The 17,416-nt window shown below is 40.9% G+C and overlaps 1 protein-coding gene across 1 annotated transcript in view; it reads left to right on the top strand.

Moving 5' to 3' along the window:
* Positions 1–17,416, top strand: part of LOC110583359 (sine oculis binding protein homolog) — a 159,182-nt gene that overhangs the window by 88,407 nt on the left and 53,359 nt on the right. The window contains exon 5 of the mRNA XM_044917440.1: positions 4,243–4,338. Within this exon, the coding sequence (XP_044773375.1) occupies positions 4,243–4,338 (96 nt within the window). The remainder of the gene's footprint in view (positions 1–4,242; positions 4,339–17,416) is intronic.

The raw sequence follows: 17,416 nt of genomic DNA, 5'->3' as shown, positions 1-17,416 counted from the left end.
GGACTCGATCCAGGGACTCCAGGATCATGACCTGAGCTGAAGGCAGTCGCTTAACCAACTGAGCCACCCAGGTGCCCAAGCCAGAGATTTTAGAAGTAGAGAGGCAAATAGTCTAAATTTCTCGCACAATCTAATATTTATTCAAATGGTAGGCACAACATGAAAATGGATGCATGACTGTCAGCAAGATGGGGAAATCCCCTTGCAGTTGAAACGAAGGATTTTTATTTCTATTTTATGGCAAGAAGTGGAGCCTTCTTAGAATAATAGATGAAAAATGTACCTTAGGTCTGACAATCGTATTTATAGTAAAATGTAAGAAAAAAAATAGCTTCCCATTTGCTTTTCCCCATAGTTGGCATAAATATCCAGCATATTAGTCAGAATAAAGCTGTTGAGAATAAGACACATGGAGAGAATTAGTTCATCATGTATCTTGGCATTCCTTCTGTCAGAACTGGTCACTCCAGAACAAAGTCAGACATCAACACAGGTCTCCTGGCCCCAGGAAATGCCAAGAGCCAGCAGTGGGGTGGTCTGCCCCAAGACAGGCAGTTAGGGAACTCATTGTCCACGGAGAATTTAAGAACAATAATAAAACCAGCTAAAAGTCATTCTGCTTCATGTTATTACTGTGGCTGGAGATGTTGAGTATCTGCAGGGTTTGCACACCCCTCCCTGCCTGCCTCAGTACGCCATTGTCGGCCACCCCAGATGGGGCAGAGGCAGAAGAAGGCACTGGCTTCAATAAAAACAGACTATAAAACGTTCTAAAATGATTCTACCTGTAGGGTAAGGAAGCTCCTAGGATTTTGTCTAACATCACCATCGAGTTGCGGGAAATGAAAACAGAGCTCATTCCCACAGAATAATTACTGTGCACCGAGTAGTGGCAGGGCCTGATGGTCCAATGGTGAGGAACCAGGCACCATCCCTGCCCTTAGGAAGTGTGCAGTCCTTGGGTGGTGGTGGGGGGGACAACATAAAAGTACACCTGTGTCCAGTCTAAGACAGGGCAGGTGGGGATTTTTGACTTGGTTAGAGAGATTCAGAAAGACCTTTTGAGGAACTGGTCTAGCAGTCCTTCCAAGATTAGTTGTCATGCCAGGGACTAAAATAAGGAATTTTTTGCCTGCAAGCAGCTAGTCATGTCCTCTCTCGAATCTTTAGAATAAGAACCATCTCAAGGGCCATATCCTACATCCTCTTAGTTGTTGCAGAGTGGTTCAGTCCAGTGAGGTTGGGACATGGTTAGAGAACATTCTGCCAACACTTTGCCAAGGGCCTCCTCTCTATACCCCTCCTCTGGGCACGCTCCTTAGATCAGTGGTTCTCAGCCCTGCTTGTACATTACAGTCCCCTGAGAGCTTTTAAAAAAAACCACCCATGTCCAGGCCCCACCCTGGTCCATTTAGATCAGAGTCTTGGAAAAGTCGGGCGGAAGGGGGAGGACATGCTCCAATGTTAAAAAGCCACCCCAGATGACTCTGGCATGCGGTTGAGGAGAGAACTACTGCCTTCGATGAATGCACTTAATTTCACTTGGTCTAGGAAGAGTAATTTTAGATTTTACTCTAAAAAAGAACTTCAGAATACAAAAGGAATTACTTTGGCAAGAAGTGGGTGAGTGCTTGTGTCTGCACATACACGTGAGGGGGCTGGCGCTCGGTCTCCGTGCGTGTGGTGTGCTTTCCAACTCGGTGGCATGTGGTGAAAATGCAGGATGAACTGTCTTAGACTCTGGAATCAGGTTGATTGTGAGAGGCAGACTGTTCCAAGGACCATGGAGTTTGATGCAGAGGCAAATATACGGCTCAATAAAGAAGCAGATTTCTGGCTTTCTCTCTTCACTTCCAATTCTCCCAGACTCCCTCTCCTTTCTCTTCCTCTGCTGCTTTATTCAACCTCGTAAATTAATAGGCTTTATATGAAGTCTTTAGCTCCTTTGAGGAAGCACCTTCAAATCTTACACCATGGGATTTTTTTTTTGTCCTTTAAAAACATAAAAAGGATTGTGATCACCTTACATGTAAGTGGGATGGGTGTATTTTTGCCACCAATGTTGAAAATATCCCCAGGCATCTGGTGTGTATGAATGTGTACACAGAGTACATGCGTAATAAACATATTCCACCTTATGAATATTTATACACAAGATACATATATATTGAATATAGACATGTATATGTAAATAGTAGCCCTCGTAAACTATATGCTAAGTGTGTTTCCAAGCATATGTATCATAGTGCATCAGGAATATAATAAACCTACCACCAAGTTTAGCATATTTTGAGGTGGCATTTTCTGCAGAGTTGTTTATGGTAGGGTCTAGTTACTATCCATGTATGTTTTTTTTTTTTTTCCCACCACTTCAATGTTTGTTAAGTACTAACTAAAAGTAAGGCGCTGGGCATGGCAGAATTAAGAAAGATGAAGTAGATGAGGTCCCTGCCCTCAAGAGACCTCGCAGAGTGGCTTAAAATGCACTTACAAAGAATCGAAGATGTAACATTGTTCCTACCCACTGATATCTTACTGTTTTTCCTCCAGCTGCCTTTTTTATATACTCCACTTTAAAGTGGGCCCCATTTAAGACTCTATTGGCTTTAGACCCCGATGTAGCTGCAGCCTAGAGCTTGACACTGTGAGAAGGAACATCATTGGTTTCAGTGCCTGCATAACCACCAGATGCGAATGATGCTTATGCTTTCTGTCACATGTAGTCCAATCCTGTAATGGCATTTTTTAAGTTACTCTGATTTGGCAGGGGGGAAAAAAGGTGTCATGAAAAGGCACCGAGTCCCAGAGGTGTTCATAAATTTCAAAAATGAAACCAAAAAGACTTCTCCCACCGACTTCTTATAACCCAGATATCCCTGCCCATGACATTCCATTTCCAAATTCCATCCGGTTCCCTCCCTGTAATAAGTGGCAGAAGCCTTTATTAAAGACAAGCTATACCTCCTAAAATGGACAAAATCTGGATCCATTTCTAAAATGACAGTCCCCAGTCTAGCAGAGGAGCTCTGAGTGATACTTGTCAGCGGGCAAATTTCACTCCATGAAAGGAAAAACAATACACAAGGGCTGTCATCACTGTGCCACAGACGTAGACACATTGTTTTCTCCCCCCTCCATCCATACATCACAACAGGTAGTTCTCAGCTGTTTCCTTGGTGCCAGACATACATTTTATCTAAAGAGACAGCAGACAGAACTACCTGCTGCTTCCTGTGCGGCTCTCCCTGTGTTTCTCTCCTTTTTCCTACTTCACTTGGGCTTTTTAAAATCAGCTGGCAGGGAGCCAGGAGCTCATCATTTTAATGCAGTGCAAAATGGAATATGCATAATTATATGCAAGCCATATGTGAGGGAGACAGCTCAGCTGTGAATTTCAGGAGGCCAGGAAAGGGAGAGCAGTTAGGGCTAAGATGAGATGAGAGCAGAGCGGGGTGCAAGTGTCACCCAAATGAATGGTTTAATGAGTGTGTTGCAGACACGCCTCCTCTCACCTACCTCTCCCTCTCTCCAACTCCAAACCAGAGACTGATGGAGATTAGGAAGAGAAGACTGTATGCAAGCGGTATTGCTAATGGGTTCTGTTAATGTCTCCATTTAAACTTCAGCTTTCTTAATTAACAGTGTAGATCAAAATAACCAGTAACTTTTAATGCAGCTTCTTAATTAAATCTATTTTTTACTGCATTCAATTGAAGAATCATTGTTCTTACTAGATCATTGCTCCTTTCAGATCTTTATTTAAAAATCAAGGGGAATCAGTTTATCTTTAATAGTATTACAATGCAAAATATAACGATGCAAATTGCTTTTCTTATGGCCTTGCTATTAGAATTTTTTTAAAGTGCATTATCTAGAGATTGCTTAAGCATGCCAAAAAGTTTAAACACGTACGTATGTCATATAATCCTAAATGTGCAACGAAAAGTCACTGGAAGATCGAAGTGGTGGTAATTTCCAACAAAATTACTTGATTTTGGTTTGCTTCATATCATTTAAAATATTACACCACGATGAATTTGCATGTTCAAACCAAACTATGTAAAGAAAAATAAATCCCAAATTTTGATATCTAAAAGGCGTACTGCGTATTTAAACAAACTTCTTAATAATGTTGTTATTTCTGGATTCCCGTTTGTTTAATGATCTGAGCTGTTATGCTTTTAGCTTTTTTTTCTTCCATTATTTGTAAGTCCCTAAATAGGCCATTATATTTCCCTTCAGGCTAGAGATGAAGATGGACATGCTGAAAATTTTCCCCAGCAGCACTATGCTAAGGAAACTCCAAGGCTTGCCTTCAAGAATAACTGCGAACTACTTGTAAGAATAACATACTTACAACAAGTCTAGAATGTTACTTTAGCACAGTGAAAACAGTTTTTGAAAGGGTTTGTTCATTATTACATAATTTATGAAGTATTATAGTTTTTCTGTATAGAGTTCTAAATGCTAATTCTGATATCACTGAATATGAATTATAAGATCTCAAATTGTTTGCAAATCTTTTATATCTGATTATAGAGCTTGGATGGCCCTGTCTTTATTAGCTTGTTTTGTATAGTAGTTTATAACCAGCCATTTGGAGAATGGCTAGTAAAGTTAAAAATACAGAGAAAGACAGTTGATATATGTAGCTTGGAAAAAAACAATCCCACCTCCACTCCTCCTCCTACTTCCTAATTGTACACTATTTTAGGAGACAACATGGTAATATTTTGTTCTGCTAGGAAAGATAGCAGAGTTGACACGCAGTACTCCCTTTAGAATTCAAGTATTCCTACACTCTCTTGCCAAACTCAATCAGGCACTTTCTGCTTTTCTATGTAGGAGAAGTCAAAGCAGCGACAGGATGCAGGGATGTTTACAAGTCGTGAGAGAGAGGATATCAGCTGTGACAGGGACTCTGTTCCAATGCAGGGTTAATTTGCTGTTCATTTTAGCATTTACAGCAAGACAAGATGAAAAGCAGGCAGGAATGCCTATTATATTTCTATTAAATGAATCTGTTGGGACCTAATGTTCTTGATTAGCTTTTGAAAATGAGTGCTCTGCAATGCATTTTCTGTTTACCTAAAGTAAACAGAGAATGAATAGTCATTTATTTAGAGATTTAAACACTGCTTTTGAAAATGAAGCTTTATGAGGGATCTAGCTATGTTGTCCCTAAATGTTCTTTTCTCTTCAGTTGCATTAAAGCAAAAACATTTGCTCCAACTAAATGAAAACACTGAAAGAGAATGAGGATGCTCAGTTGTTACATTCTGAGGTAGTCTCATTTCTATTTCGTTTTTTGGCCGAACACAGTTCAGCTCTGCCAGGTCTCCGCATTAGGAAAGCCCACTTGTAACAGTCTTTGGACTTAGCTCTGATACCAACTGTTCATTAAAAACAAGGTGTCCAAAGAGCAGGAGAAGAGAGAAAAATGCCGTTCTTACCCATCCTAGCCACAGCAGCTGGATGTTGCCAGTGAGAAACGCCTTTCCCCGCTCCACAGACTGCATGGTTACAATAGCGCCACTCACTCTGTGTCCTGTCCCTTGACCCACCAATCCGCAGGCCAGTTTGCTGCTTATACATGCAATTTTTTTTTTTTCTGAAAATTCAGCTCACCTTATATTTTATCTTAGGGCTCTTCAATTTCCAGGCCTGTTAGTGTGACCTATGTTGGGGGAAACTTTTTTCATTCATTTCCGTTTTAGTATTTCACCTATGACTATGGTTATCCAGCAGAAGACCCTAGGCTGTGGGCCATTTATACTATGTTTTGGTATCAAAATGCATTGGGGAGTATCTTATTTCTTCTTAGAGAAATTGTTAAAAGTAATATGCCATATTTGATTTTTTAAAAAAATATTTATTGGTAAAATGAACATGCTTGAGTCCTGGTTGTGGTCAGTTTATATAGGAGGAAGTAAGACATACATGTGAACATCTTTTCCAGCTATCTTTAGAGAAAATATATGTTTAATCATTGCTATGCTTAAACACAATATTGTGTTAGCAGTAGTTTTGAGAGATTGGTATAATCTTTGTCCTTCTCGTCACTGTTAGAAATGCTTTATTTTCATCAGCATACTTTTCTGTGATAAAGGAAAAAGGAGAGTAAAGAGAAAAAACAAGTAAGCTTATTTTTCTCCAAGGAGAAATTTAATTTTTTCAACTGCAAGAGAAACAGTGGTGTTTGGCTGGTTATGAAGCCCGGAGAAGTTATGTTTCTATATGAAAGAGACTTGTACATTCTTAAGAGAGAAATAGGAAGTCCTTGGAGTTTTCTTAGTGCAGCTTAGAGCAAATTTTTAAAGACTTCATGAAAAAAGATTGCAAGTCCCGCTCCAAAGTGCTTTCTTAGCTTAAGAGCCGTCTTGCATAATTCCCTGCAGCAAGAGCAGCGGTGTGTTTAGAAAGTGGAGGAACCCCGTGGGGGATGCCGATGGCCCTTGGGAGAAAACACTGGGGCCACAGGTTGCTTCTAGGCTCCCAGCGATCAGGACACAGGGCTACGCAGCTAACCCTCTGGACCACAGGGGCTGACAGAAAGTGCCCTGGCCAGGTAGCTTGGACCTTGCCTCAGACTTTAATAGTGACTGTTTATTGTCTCCGCCCTCTCCCCCACACCCCCAGCCTCTGCTTCTTGGAAGAGGGTTAAGTAACCTAAACAGAAGCAAAGCAAAATCCATGCCTGGAATGCACAAGGATGTGTAATCAGAAGGCACTGACAAACAAAGCATTGGCTGATAGAAAAATCTGCTGTGCAACTGGAGACTCCTGTAGGGTATTGATTTTTCCATTTAAATCCCAAACTGTGATATGTGCCTTCACACTTAATGTACAACACAGATGACTAGATATTTAGCTTGGTGGCCAAGATTCTTTGGTTGGTGATTGTGCAGCAGCTTCCTTATGCTTTTTATTAATTTTGAAAATGCAAGGCTGCCAAGATGAGTGACATTAGATAAAGCTTGAGACTGTTTGATATAACACAATTCAGTGTAGCCCCATCTACCTCTTCATAGATAGGTACACATGCACACACACACACACACACACACCAGGATATTTTACTGGCAGAGCTAAATCTATGACCAAGGCAAATAACCTCCAATAAAAGAAGCTATAGAAATTCACATCGCATTAACACTCCGGGAACACAGCTTGTGGGAGTCCAGAAGAGGGAACATTTAGAGTCAGGCGCAGGTGACTAGCCTCTGCCCCAAACTTCACCTCCATTGCTGGTCCCTTTATCATTATTGCCTCATTCTTTGGGGACTAGAAGGCCTTCTCTCCTCTTCTTTTCCTCAGTTACAATGCTCATATTCATATATGAGCTATAGGGAAAGGAGGACCTTTATCATATTATGAGCTCACACCTCATCATCCAGGACCTTCTCAGTTCTTAAAAGCCAGCTGGGAGTAAGACCTTGCAGAAATACAGCAGAAGCTGGGTCCTTGGAGGGAGAAGACCTGTAGCTAAAAGAAGAGGAATGTTGAGAGGGTTTGGGGGAAGGAACTGAAGGCACCCAAGCCTACTCCCAAGGTGTTCTCAAGGCCAGTCCAGAGAGCATCACTGCATTCAGGAAGGAGGTCAAAAATATAATCAAAGAACAGCAACAACAACCTCGTGTAATTGGGTTGGGAAGAAAGCAGATTTAGGAAGTCTGAAAGGAGAAATAAGAGTAAGGAAACTCAAGGGGGAAATCAGCCTGTTTTTCCTCAGTTCCAGATTCCCAAGTCATCACCGAGACAAAGTCTGACTCCCTTTGGCTTTTCCTAGGGCTGTCAGGGGTGGGAGTTTTACAGAGGGTGGGGGAAGGAGTCCACAGCTGGGAGGCTACATAAGAATAGCATCAGGGAAGAATTCTTTCTGGTCACTTAGAATGCCAGGGTAGGGAGAAGATGAAAACCATTTTAGTTTTGTGGCCTGTGAACAGAGGTGGTGGGGAGGAGAGATACTTAGGCAGATCTTCTATGGGCTGATCTGTCCATCTCATTTCCTTGTGAAGGTAGACAAAAGTTGGGTTATAAACGTTGGACATGGTCCTTAGGCAGCACTGCTTTGTATTAATACATTGTTCAACTAGCAAGACATTATTGAGCATCATCTGTATACATGGAATTGTACTACCCAGTGCTTTTGGGGGACACGAAATGGAAAAAGGCGCAGTCCCTTCCCAGAAGGAGCTTACAATTCAATAGGAGGAACAGGCATATACACTATTGTAGTCATCAGGAACATGGGCTCTCAGGTCTTCCTGAAAGTTACAGTTTTGCCCCAGCCAGACTTTAACTTATGCTATATTACTCTGGTGGTATCACTAAGGATCATAAGCACAAAGGCTTAAAATTTATGGTGACACATCTGGCATTACATCACAGTGGATCCTCTTAGACTTCTCTGAACCTCAGATCTTCATCTGTAGAGTGTGATAATAAAAGGTAATAACCTCAGAAGATATTGTAAGGCTTGAGAGCGATGACATATTTAAAATGCCTCATACACAGTATGAACTAGCTGCTATTATGATTCTTCTTATTGCCATGATTGTTATCATTACACAGTTGGCTGTGCCCAAGAGAGCACCAGCAAAGTTCTGGAGTACAAAGGAGGAAGAGATTATTTCCAAATGTAGTAATTAGAGACTTAACAAAGGAGGAGGATACCTTTCACCTAGGCCTTCCATGGTTGGATTTTGATAGTTGGAGCCGAGGAAAGGGGGCATTCTAAGCCGAGGGAAATAGCGTGGCAAAGGCAAGGAGGTGGGAGAGTATAGACTAGGTGAGCCACCAGTAGGTGGCACCTGAGTTGACCGGAGTATAGAGTACCTGAAGGAGAAGGGGTTGAGCTGGCAAGCTGGTTTGTTTGCACAGGACACCATCGCTATCAGGTTTGGACTTCAGTAGCTCTACTTCATGGAAATTCCTAGTACTTCTGTGGATTTAAAAAAATTATTATGGAAAAACACTAGCATGCACAAGAGTAGAGAGATGATGTCATGGACTCCCCTGTACCTATCACCTAGCTTCAACAATGATCAACTATTAATCTTGGCTTCATCTATCGCTTTATCCTGTACCCACCCCATCCCCCTTCTATTATGCTGAAGGATTGTAAACAAAGAAGCTTTTTTGCTTCTTTTTTGGTAAAGACTTTAGCTCCCCCACTTTTCTGGGTAGAAAGAATCTGTTGACACTGGTTAAATTGGGAATTGGAGCTTTGGGACTAAGTACGCATAAAACAAATGACTCTTGGTTATGCAGTGTGCTCTTGCCTCCCTCCTCAGTACAACCTTGCAAGTCTTGGACAATCAGATCTAGTCTAAAAAGCCCTGAAGGTAAAACAACACACCACAATGTCAGTAGTGACTTGGCCAGTGAGGGCCCTGGTTCTAAATGTATTTATTTAAAAATAAAATCAGATCTTTGCAACTCAGCCCAGCTCATGAGCATATGTTGGCCTCACAACATCAGCGAGGGGTAATTCTGGGGTTGTGGTCACATATTAGTTAGTGCTAGAACTTTTCTGCTAGATCATGGAGACTTAATGAGAACTGCCTATCCGCCCCCCCCCCCCGCCCTGAAAAGGTGATAGAAACAGCCACATTTCATTTGAAACTTGATGGGCTCTTCAAAATAGGTGTAATTAACCAAAGACCCTCCGCTTAACACTTGGTGTAACAGAAAGCTAGATTCATGCCCCTGCTCAGTTTGAAGTTAGCAGTTGCTTTGATGTTACAGCTGAGCAGCACAAAGCACTGAGAATGTAAATTCGTGGTGACACACTTGGACTTCCGTCACATCAAATAAAATATCATATGACATTTGTGTATGTAGTATGCCGTGTACCAGTTTCCCGAAATAGTCATTGTAACAGCCCCAAACACGTCAATGACCCAGAAAACCCCAGGGACCAGTTGCTATCTAGAGAGAGTGGGCCTCTCCCACCATTTCACACCCACCCTCCAGATCCCTTTAGTCTGGTGCTGTTTTGCCCCAAACTGGGCTCCTGCAGTTTTTTGAAATATGTTTTAGAAAAATAGAGCTTTTTAGAAAGAGAAGGACCAACATTAGACTAAGCAAGGGGCAGTTCCAATGGAGGTGGCACGGTGACGCCCTGCAGCAAGACCTCTCTTCTTGGGCAGAGGCAGAGGGGGTGTGCTCTGCTCGGGCTGTCGTGTTCCACCCACACAGCCCTCTGTTTCCGTAGGTGCTAGTGTTTCACGGGCTCTGGTTTTCTGCTTCCCTTTCTCGCCAGCCTCTTGGTTCCCTTGCTGCCGTACACTTATGGTTCGGAGCCTTCTTCTTCTCCTGTACAAAGACCCTCTGCACCGCGGTAGACCATCTCCCTTCACTCCCCAACTAGGCAAACCCATTTCAACTCTCTTTTTAGTTTCTTTATTTGGGGGAGAAGCCACTTGGATAAGGGCTAGCGTTCCCCAGCTTCTGCACTCGTATAAGGGCATTTCTTGGGGTTAGGGACCCTCAGTTTGATCGGGGACCCTCGATTTGATCGGAGACCCTTGGTCCTCGGCAGGCTCCCTTTTCCAAGCCATGGAGATCTTTGCCTTTCTGGTTTCTGGGCCATTGCACGGAAAGGTCAGAGGCATGACGGTTTGGTTTTCATGCTGACTTCCCACGCAGTACATCACAGTGGTTCTTAGAGCCAGAGAGAGGTGTGGAGGACCCTGTGTACTCCAAGGGAGACAGTGTGGTGTGGCAGATAAGAGTGGGTGTCCCAGTGCCTGCTCCGCACACCCCCGGCTGTGCAGCCGGGGCAAGCCCCTCTCTGCCCTGAGCTTCAGTGTTGCTGTCAACAAAGTGAGAATAAACGGTACGTACCTGATAGGATTGGTTTGAGGAGTAAATGGGATTATGTATAAAAGTATGCATCTTACAGTAAAAATTCAATAAATGTTAGCCTTATGACGAATAAAATGGAACTAGAAGGTGGCATTAGTTTAGACGAAATCTTAATGCAGATGCTGGAAGTACCTGCCCTTATTTTCTCACTAGAGTCTCTTCCCAGTTGGTTTGCATAGAAGCCCGTATGTAATATTTTAGCTTCAGAGAAACCCTTGAGCATCTACCCACTTGCCTATTTATGCTGGAGGCCCTAGAGATGCCTGTTGGCTGCATAGCAGATATTGCTGCTTTGTGAGTTACTGCAATATTGCAATACTTTTTTTGAAAAGAGAACGTTCAAAATATAGTATGGTGTTGTATTGAAGAGCTTGGACTCTTGAGCTAGACTGTTTGGTTCGGATTCAGGAATCTCCACTACTCCACCCATTGGCTGTGTGACCTTGGGCAAGTCACAGAATGTCCATGTCCTCGTCTGTAAAATGAGGACAATATCTGTCCAGTGGGATTGGTATGAGGTCCAAATGAATGAACAACCATAAGGTTCTTAGAACAGTATTTGGCAAACAGTTGGTACTCAATCAGTGTTGTTGTGATTATGATTATGATTATTTCTGCCAAGCCTGCTTCTTTTCAAACACATCGTAGGATACCATACTTGGCCACATTCTCTAGCAACAGATTATCTGAAAGTCTTGGATGTGCACATTTGCATGCAAAAGCCACAAAATTTCCTTGTGAACAATGAGGAGGACAAGATATATTTGCAGATAATTCTTAGAGCTAAGCTTTTTTTTTTTTTTTTAAATATAACCTCAGGAAGACTCTCTACATGATCCAAGACCCCTTCATCTTGCCCTACCATTTAGTAGTAAAATTGTTAATCTTGGAAGTATGCAACTAAGAAATTAAGTGCAAAGCAAAGGAAAAAATTTAATTTATACTTGGGAATAACTACAGTAGCAAATGGCTGTGGCTGTTAAGGAAAGGAGACAAGAAATCATCCTTTGTGGGGAGTCTCCAATATGCCAGCACTGTGCTTGGTCTTTATACACTTTCCTTTAGACCCTTCATTCTCCATAACTTTGCTAAACAGCAATTGTTATTTCCACTTTATAGGTGGGGAAGTTAAAATTCAGAGGTGTTATGTTCCTTGCACTGGGGGTGGAAAGGGGATCCAATGAGCAGGTGCAGAGTCAAGGTTTGACCCATATCTCTCTGACCTTTGCTCACACCAAGACTCACTGCTGCCTTCTCAGGTTAGGGACCAGGTCTGATTCACCTTTCCATTCCAGGGCTAGAGAAGGTATTCAATCTATATTGGTGGAATGAAGGAATTAAGAAATTAATTCAGAATCACTCTTTCTAGCTTCTTTATAGTAACAATTCTTTGGGAGAGTTCTGAAGCCAGAAAGAACACCTATGAGAATGTCAGGAAGGGGAATTTATTCAGAAAGGCCTGTAATGTTGGAGAATGCCCAACTGTATAATAAATTGTGGGGAAAGGAACCAAAGTGCATGTTTTTTAGTTTGGTAGACTATAGAAAATATCTTTTTCAATATGATATAAGCATTTGAGTATATTATTTTTAAAAATCTGACAGCAATAGATTATGTATGATAAGTGCTATGTCTTCTTTTGAAGATTTGGATTCTTTTCATGATCAGTAAGGCCATTAAAAAAAGGGCTGATCCCTTTTGATTTAGTACTGTTTTATTCCTGAGAGGGAGCTGATCTATATCCTTCGAGATTTCTGACCATTACCCAGAGTCAGAGGATATGTCAGTCATATCCTCCCTCATTGCTTTAATTGCTAGAACTGGACAATTACCTAAAATACCAAAGAAAAGTCACCTCTGGTGGCTTCACAGAAACTCTCAGTCATATATCAAGCAAATCCAGAAAATCAGATTGGATATCAATTATCAATATAAAAGCACACAAGTAACCAGCCAGAACTAAAATTCATCATATTCAGTCACGTGTTTGGTTTATGGCTAGAAGAACAAGCTAACCAAATTCTCTTGGGAGAAAAAGGGAAAGGGTATGAAAAATATTTGGAGTTGAGAAGACTGACATATGTGAGTAATAAGGGAGGCAAGAAATTGGAGACGGTGATGTGGGGTGATAGGGGACTGGTGAGAAGGAATTTTGAAAGGGAAGAAGGAAGATAAAAGCCCATGAGTAAGCTGCGAACGGACAGATTCAGGCAAACAAGAATCATTAAAAGAAAGTATTTTCTCATGGCATTTGGCTTGAAGTCTCTTTCATAATCACGTATTTTGTATACTTCCCAGTCTTCTGGTCTGAGATGTCAGGCCTTCCTGGAGGGATCTCTTCTCCTACTGCATGACCACATACAACCAGGAGAGGAGCCTCTATTTAAGTCCTGATGAGGCTCCCTTTGGCTGAGAGCTCTGTGGGGGAGGAGCTTTCTCTTCCCTCACTGTATCCCTGAGCAGGCGCTTGCCCACAGCACATTTCATGGATTGTAAAATGCACTTTCTCCCCCTACCAGTTTAACATCTCAGAAATGGGATTGCAGATTATAGTTGGTGACCTGTCATTTTTTTAATTGGCAGTGTTTTTCCCTGAGAGTGGTATAAAATAATGGTATCTTAACAACCGATGATGATGTAGATTCCATGAACTGTGGAGGTCGGTGCTCGATGATTATTTGTTTAATGAATGCATGTAGTAACATATCCCCCTGGCTCTAGTTCAGGTAAAAGCGAAATGCTTACGGTTGGCTCTGGATTGTGCATCGGCCACTGACAAGTTCAAGTGGGGAGCTGGCTTGTGGTCGTCGCGGCTGAGCATGTTACTGCTGTATACTTTCCCTTCAGTGGAGCTGACAGATGGCTTTGTTCATTTTCTCAAGCAAGATGTTGAACCAGTTAAGACAGACCCTAGATAAGCCAGGTTTAAAATAATAAGCACAACTTTTCCCTTAATTATCCGTAAAATTGCTTAATGTTCTACCATGGATTGCACATCCACCAATATTTCTCTTGAAAATTCATAAAGGTACATTGGTAGAAGAGCGATGATTTCTTTCTTTTTCCTGATAAAACACACTGTAGGTTACATTAGGATAAAGTATGTTTTTTATAAATCAGGAGGCCTTTACCCATCATCGTCACCATCACCAACATCTCCTAGAGAAGTTCCCAACCTACTGAAGAGACAAGTACACATGGGTGCATTTCCTACACTTCAAGTTTCATAATCCACATCCAGGATATCAACTTGTATAGGTAACGTTATACCCTTAACTTCATTATGTGAAATACTCTGCTGTTTTATAGTGGTCAGATCTCAATATGGTTTGGTTTCATTTTCATGGAAATTTTGAATCTGATTTTGATATGGCAGCAGGATCTGTTACACACTTCTTTGTGTGAACAAAGAGGGGAAACCCATACAAACATTTTTAAGTGTCAAAGCCTGAGGTGGGAAGAGGGCAATATTTAAATATTGTTCACTGTGCTAGGATAATTAGCTTTACATGTAAAGTGTCCAGATTATTACAATGTGTAAAATACTTGGAGAGCCTCTGTTACATATCCATTTCAATCAGTGGTGCTTTTAACTTCTAAATTGTCTGATAAATGTATGAGGAGTTTTTGGCTTAGAGAAATATTTATATATTTGCCAGATACCTTGAATTTTGAAAATATGTGACATGGTTGCATATATATGTATAAAATATGCTATATGAAGGCAGATTGTTATATCCTATGTGGAAGTGTGGATACATATATAAGGGAAAATGAAAATAAACTAGAGCATTACAGAAGTGCTTATCAGCCTGTGGCATTTAACGTATCTCATTTATGCAGTATTTTTTCTATAATAATTTGATGTTTACATTTGAATACATAAAATAAATAACATAGAAAAATAAAGTTGTAATGAAATATTTATTTTCATTTTTCCTTAGCATTTTTATTTTTATTTTTATTTTTATTTTTATTTATTTTTTTTTTTTAAAGATTTTATTTATTCATTTGACAGAGAGAATGAGACAGAGAGCACATGAGAGGGGGGAGGGTCAGAGGGAGAAGCAGACTCCCCGCCGAGCAGGGAGCCCGATGCGGGACTCGATCCCGGGACTCCAGGATCATGACCTGAGCCGAAGGCAGTCGCTTAACCGACTGAGCCACCCAGGCGCCCAGCATTTTGATTTTTAGACAGTGTTCTGACTGTCGTCCAATCAGCCAGGTTGGAAATTGAGCTGTAGCAGTGGAGACAGCCGGTCCTGATAATTCAAACCCAAAAGACCTTTTCTCAAGGGATATATTCTTTCTGGTTATTTTGGTCTGAACAGCTTCTTATATCTCTAATTTCTTCTTTTGTATACACTGCATGAAGACAACGTCAATAATGTAGTGCAATGTCTATAAAGATTTAAAACCTTTTTTAAAAATCTGGGTATTTAGTGTCATGGACACACATCTGAAAAAGGGGAATGAGTATGAGAGTAGGAGGTTATGATATGTGTGTGTGTGACCAAGATTTTGAAGACAGCTATTTTTCAGTTTCCCCAGTGCTGTGCTTAAAAGTCATGTGTTGCAGTGCAAACAACGTATAAAATGTGGATCCTTCTCATAAGCAGTTTATAAACAAACTGTCCTTATATGAACAATGAACTTCCAGTGAATAGCAAAGTGCCAGATGGGTGGTATGCTGATTAGAGAATAGAAATACATATTAAAGTATTCTGTATGCAATAAGGAAGTAAAGGGATGGGAAGAGATGGTAGGATGGAGTCATCAAGAGTAGATGTTCAGAGGAGGCGGGGCCTGGGCTGGTCCTTGGAGGGTGAGTGTGCATTATAAAGGTATCCCAGAGAAAGAGAAGACTGGGTGGGGAATGACGATGAAGGAGGTGAGCAGCGAGCACTTGGCGAGGGCCAGTTGAGAGGCTGCCGGACATGCCGGGTGAGAGGAGTTAACTTGGTAGGTTGTGGTCAGATAATAAAAACAGTGAGAAACAGGCAGCTAATTTCACATTTGGTGTTTTAGGATGTGGGGCTCTGTCATAGGTACCTGAGCCAGGAAGTACTATTATGAAAGCAGTGCTTTCACAGTTTGGAGGACGGGAATGGGGAGACTTCTGGAAGGTGGTTAGTATGGTCCAGGCACACGGTGATGAGGACAAAGGCTTCTCACAGCTGGAAAGGCAAGAGACTGCAAATGGCTGGCCAAAAATATTGGTCACCAAGTTCTTATGACCATGCTAATATAAATAACAGGCAAAGATTTCATCTCACGCCAATTTTCTTATAAATTTAGATTTTGGATAACAGTCTTAATTGAGTAAGTAGCTAGTTGTGGTCAGTGGCAAAAACAAGATCAAAGTAGAAGCAAGACCCTGACGTTTCACATATTTGCGATCCAGGATGATTCAGGGATCAGTGTGATTGGAACTGTAAAAATACAAACGGGAGGTTCTTAATTTTGGATTATTTAAAGAAGGGTAGAACCTCCATTAACAAGAATGTAATAGTCTCTTCCCTTAGAGAACAGCACAGAGGCAATGTGGTGTCTGTGCCCTGGACTCACATTGACTTGGTCCACTTCCTGGCTATGTGGTTACTAGCTTTGTAGTCTTGGGAAAGTCAGTTTCTGCATCTGTAAAACAGAAATAATAGCTGTTTAGGATTGATGTCAAATCTAAATGAGATAATACATATAAAATGTCTGGCATATAATAAGCAGTCAATAAAAGGTAACTAATAAAGGGAATAAAATCCCTCTTCGGTACTCAACTTTTAAGAGAAGGAAGGAAATGCCAATAAATAAAATCCACATGACTCTTCAGAATCCTTTTATTTATTTATTTATTTGAGTATAGTTGACGCAATGTTACATGAATTTCAGGTATATAACATAGTGTCGTTGGACAACTCTGCAGTATGCTATGCTCAACCACAAGTGTAGAATCCTTTTTTTTTTTTTTTAATGAAGACAAAAATTTTATACGTAGCTTTTGATTATATGGACCTGACTTATTCTTCATACCTTGCATGTTCAGGATTCTAGAAGGAGAACTGGTATTTATTCAGGAATGACCCTAAAAATTTTAAAGATCTTCATCAAATAAAAAACAATTTATTAAATATATTGAGTTTATTAAGATAGAACATTAAATGAATATCAAATGGCTTTGGGGGAGAAAGTCTCATACAAAAAGGATATGCTATTTATTCCCTCAAATTAAAATTTTTATAATCCTACATTTCTAGTTACTCTAATTACCTGACCCTTTAAAACTCCACTTTTCTTTTGGAAATGAACACCATCACCCACTTCTTTGGCCATCTTCTTTATTCATATGCTTGTAAGTTTCAGAATATATCAAATTAGGCACATAATTATTGATTTGATAAATCAGTTTTCCTTTGGTCTGATTTAGCTGTCTGGAATATATTTGGGACCTGTTACACTTGTAAAAATGGAAAACAAAGAAACAAAGTTCCAACACAGTGTGAGGAAAACCTCATTTAGTGAACACAAGAAAGCTGGAGAGCATGTTCCC

Source organism: Neomonachus schauinslandi, chromosome 8 (assembly GCF_002201575.2).
Source record: "Neomonachus schauinslandi chromosome 8, ASM220157v2, whole genome shotgun sequence".
NCBI classification, from domain to species: Eukaryota; Metazoa; Chordata; class Mammalia; order Carnivora; family Phocidae; genus Neomonachus; species Neomonachus schauinslandi.
Note: the sequence above shows the minus strand (reverse complement) of the source record. Positions and strands in the feature narration are given on the sequence as shown.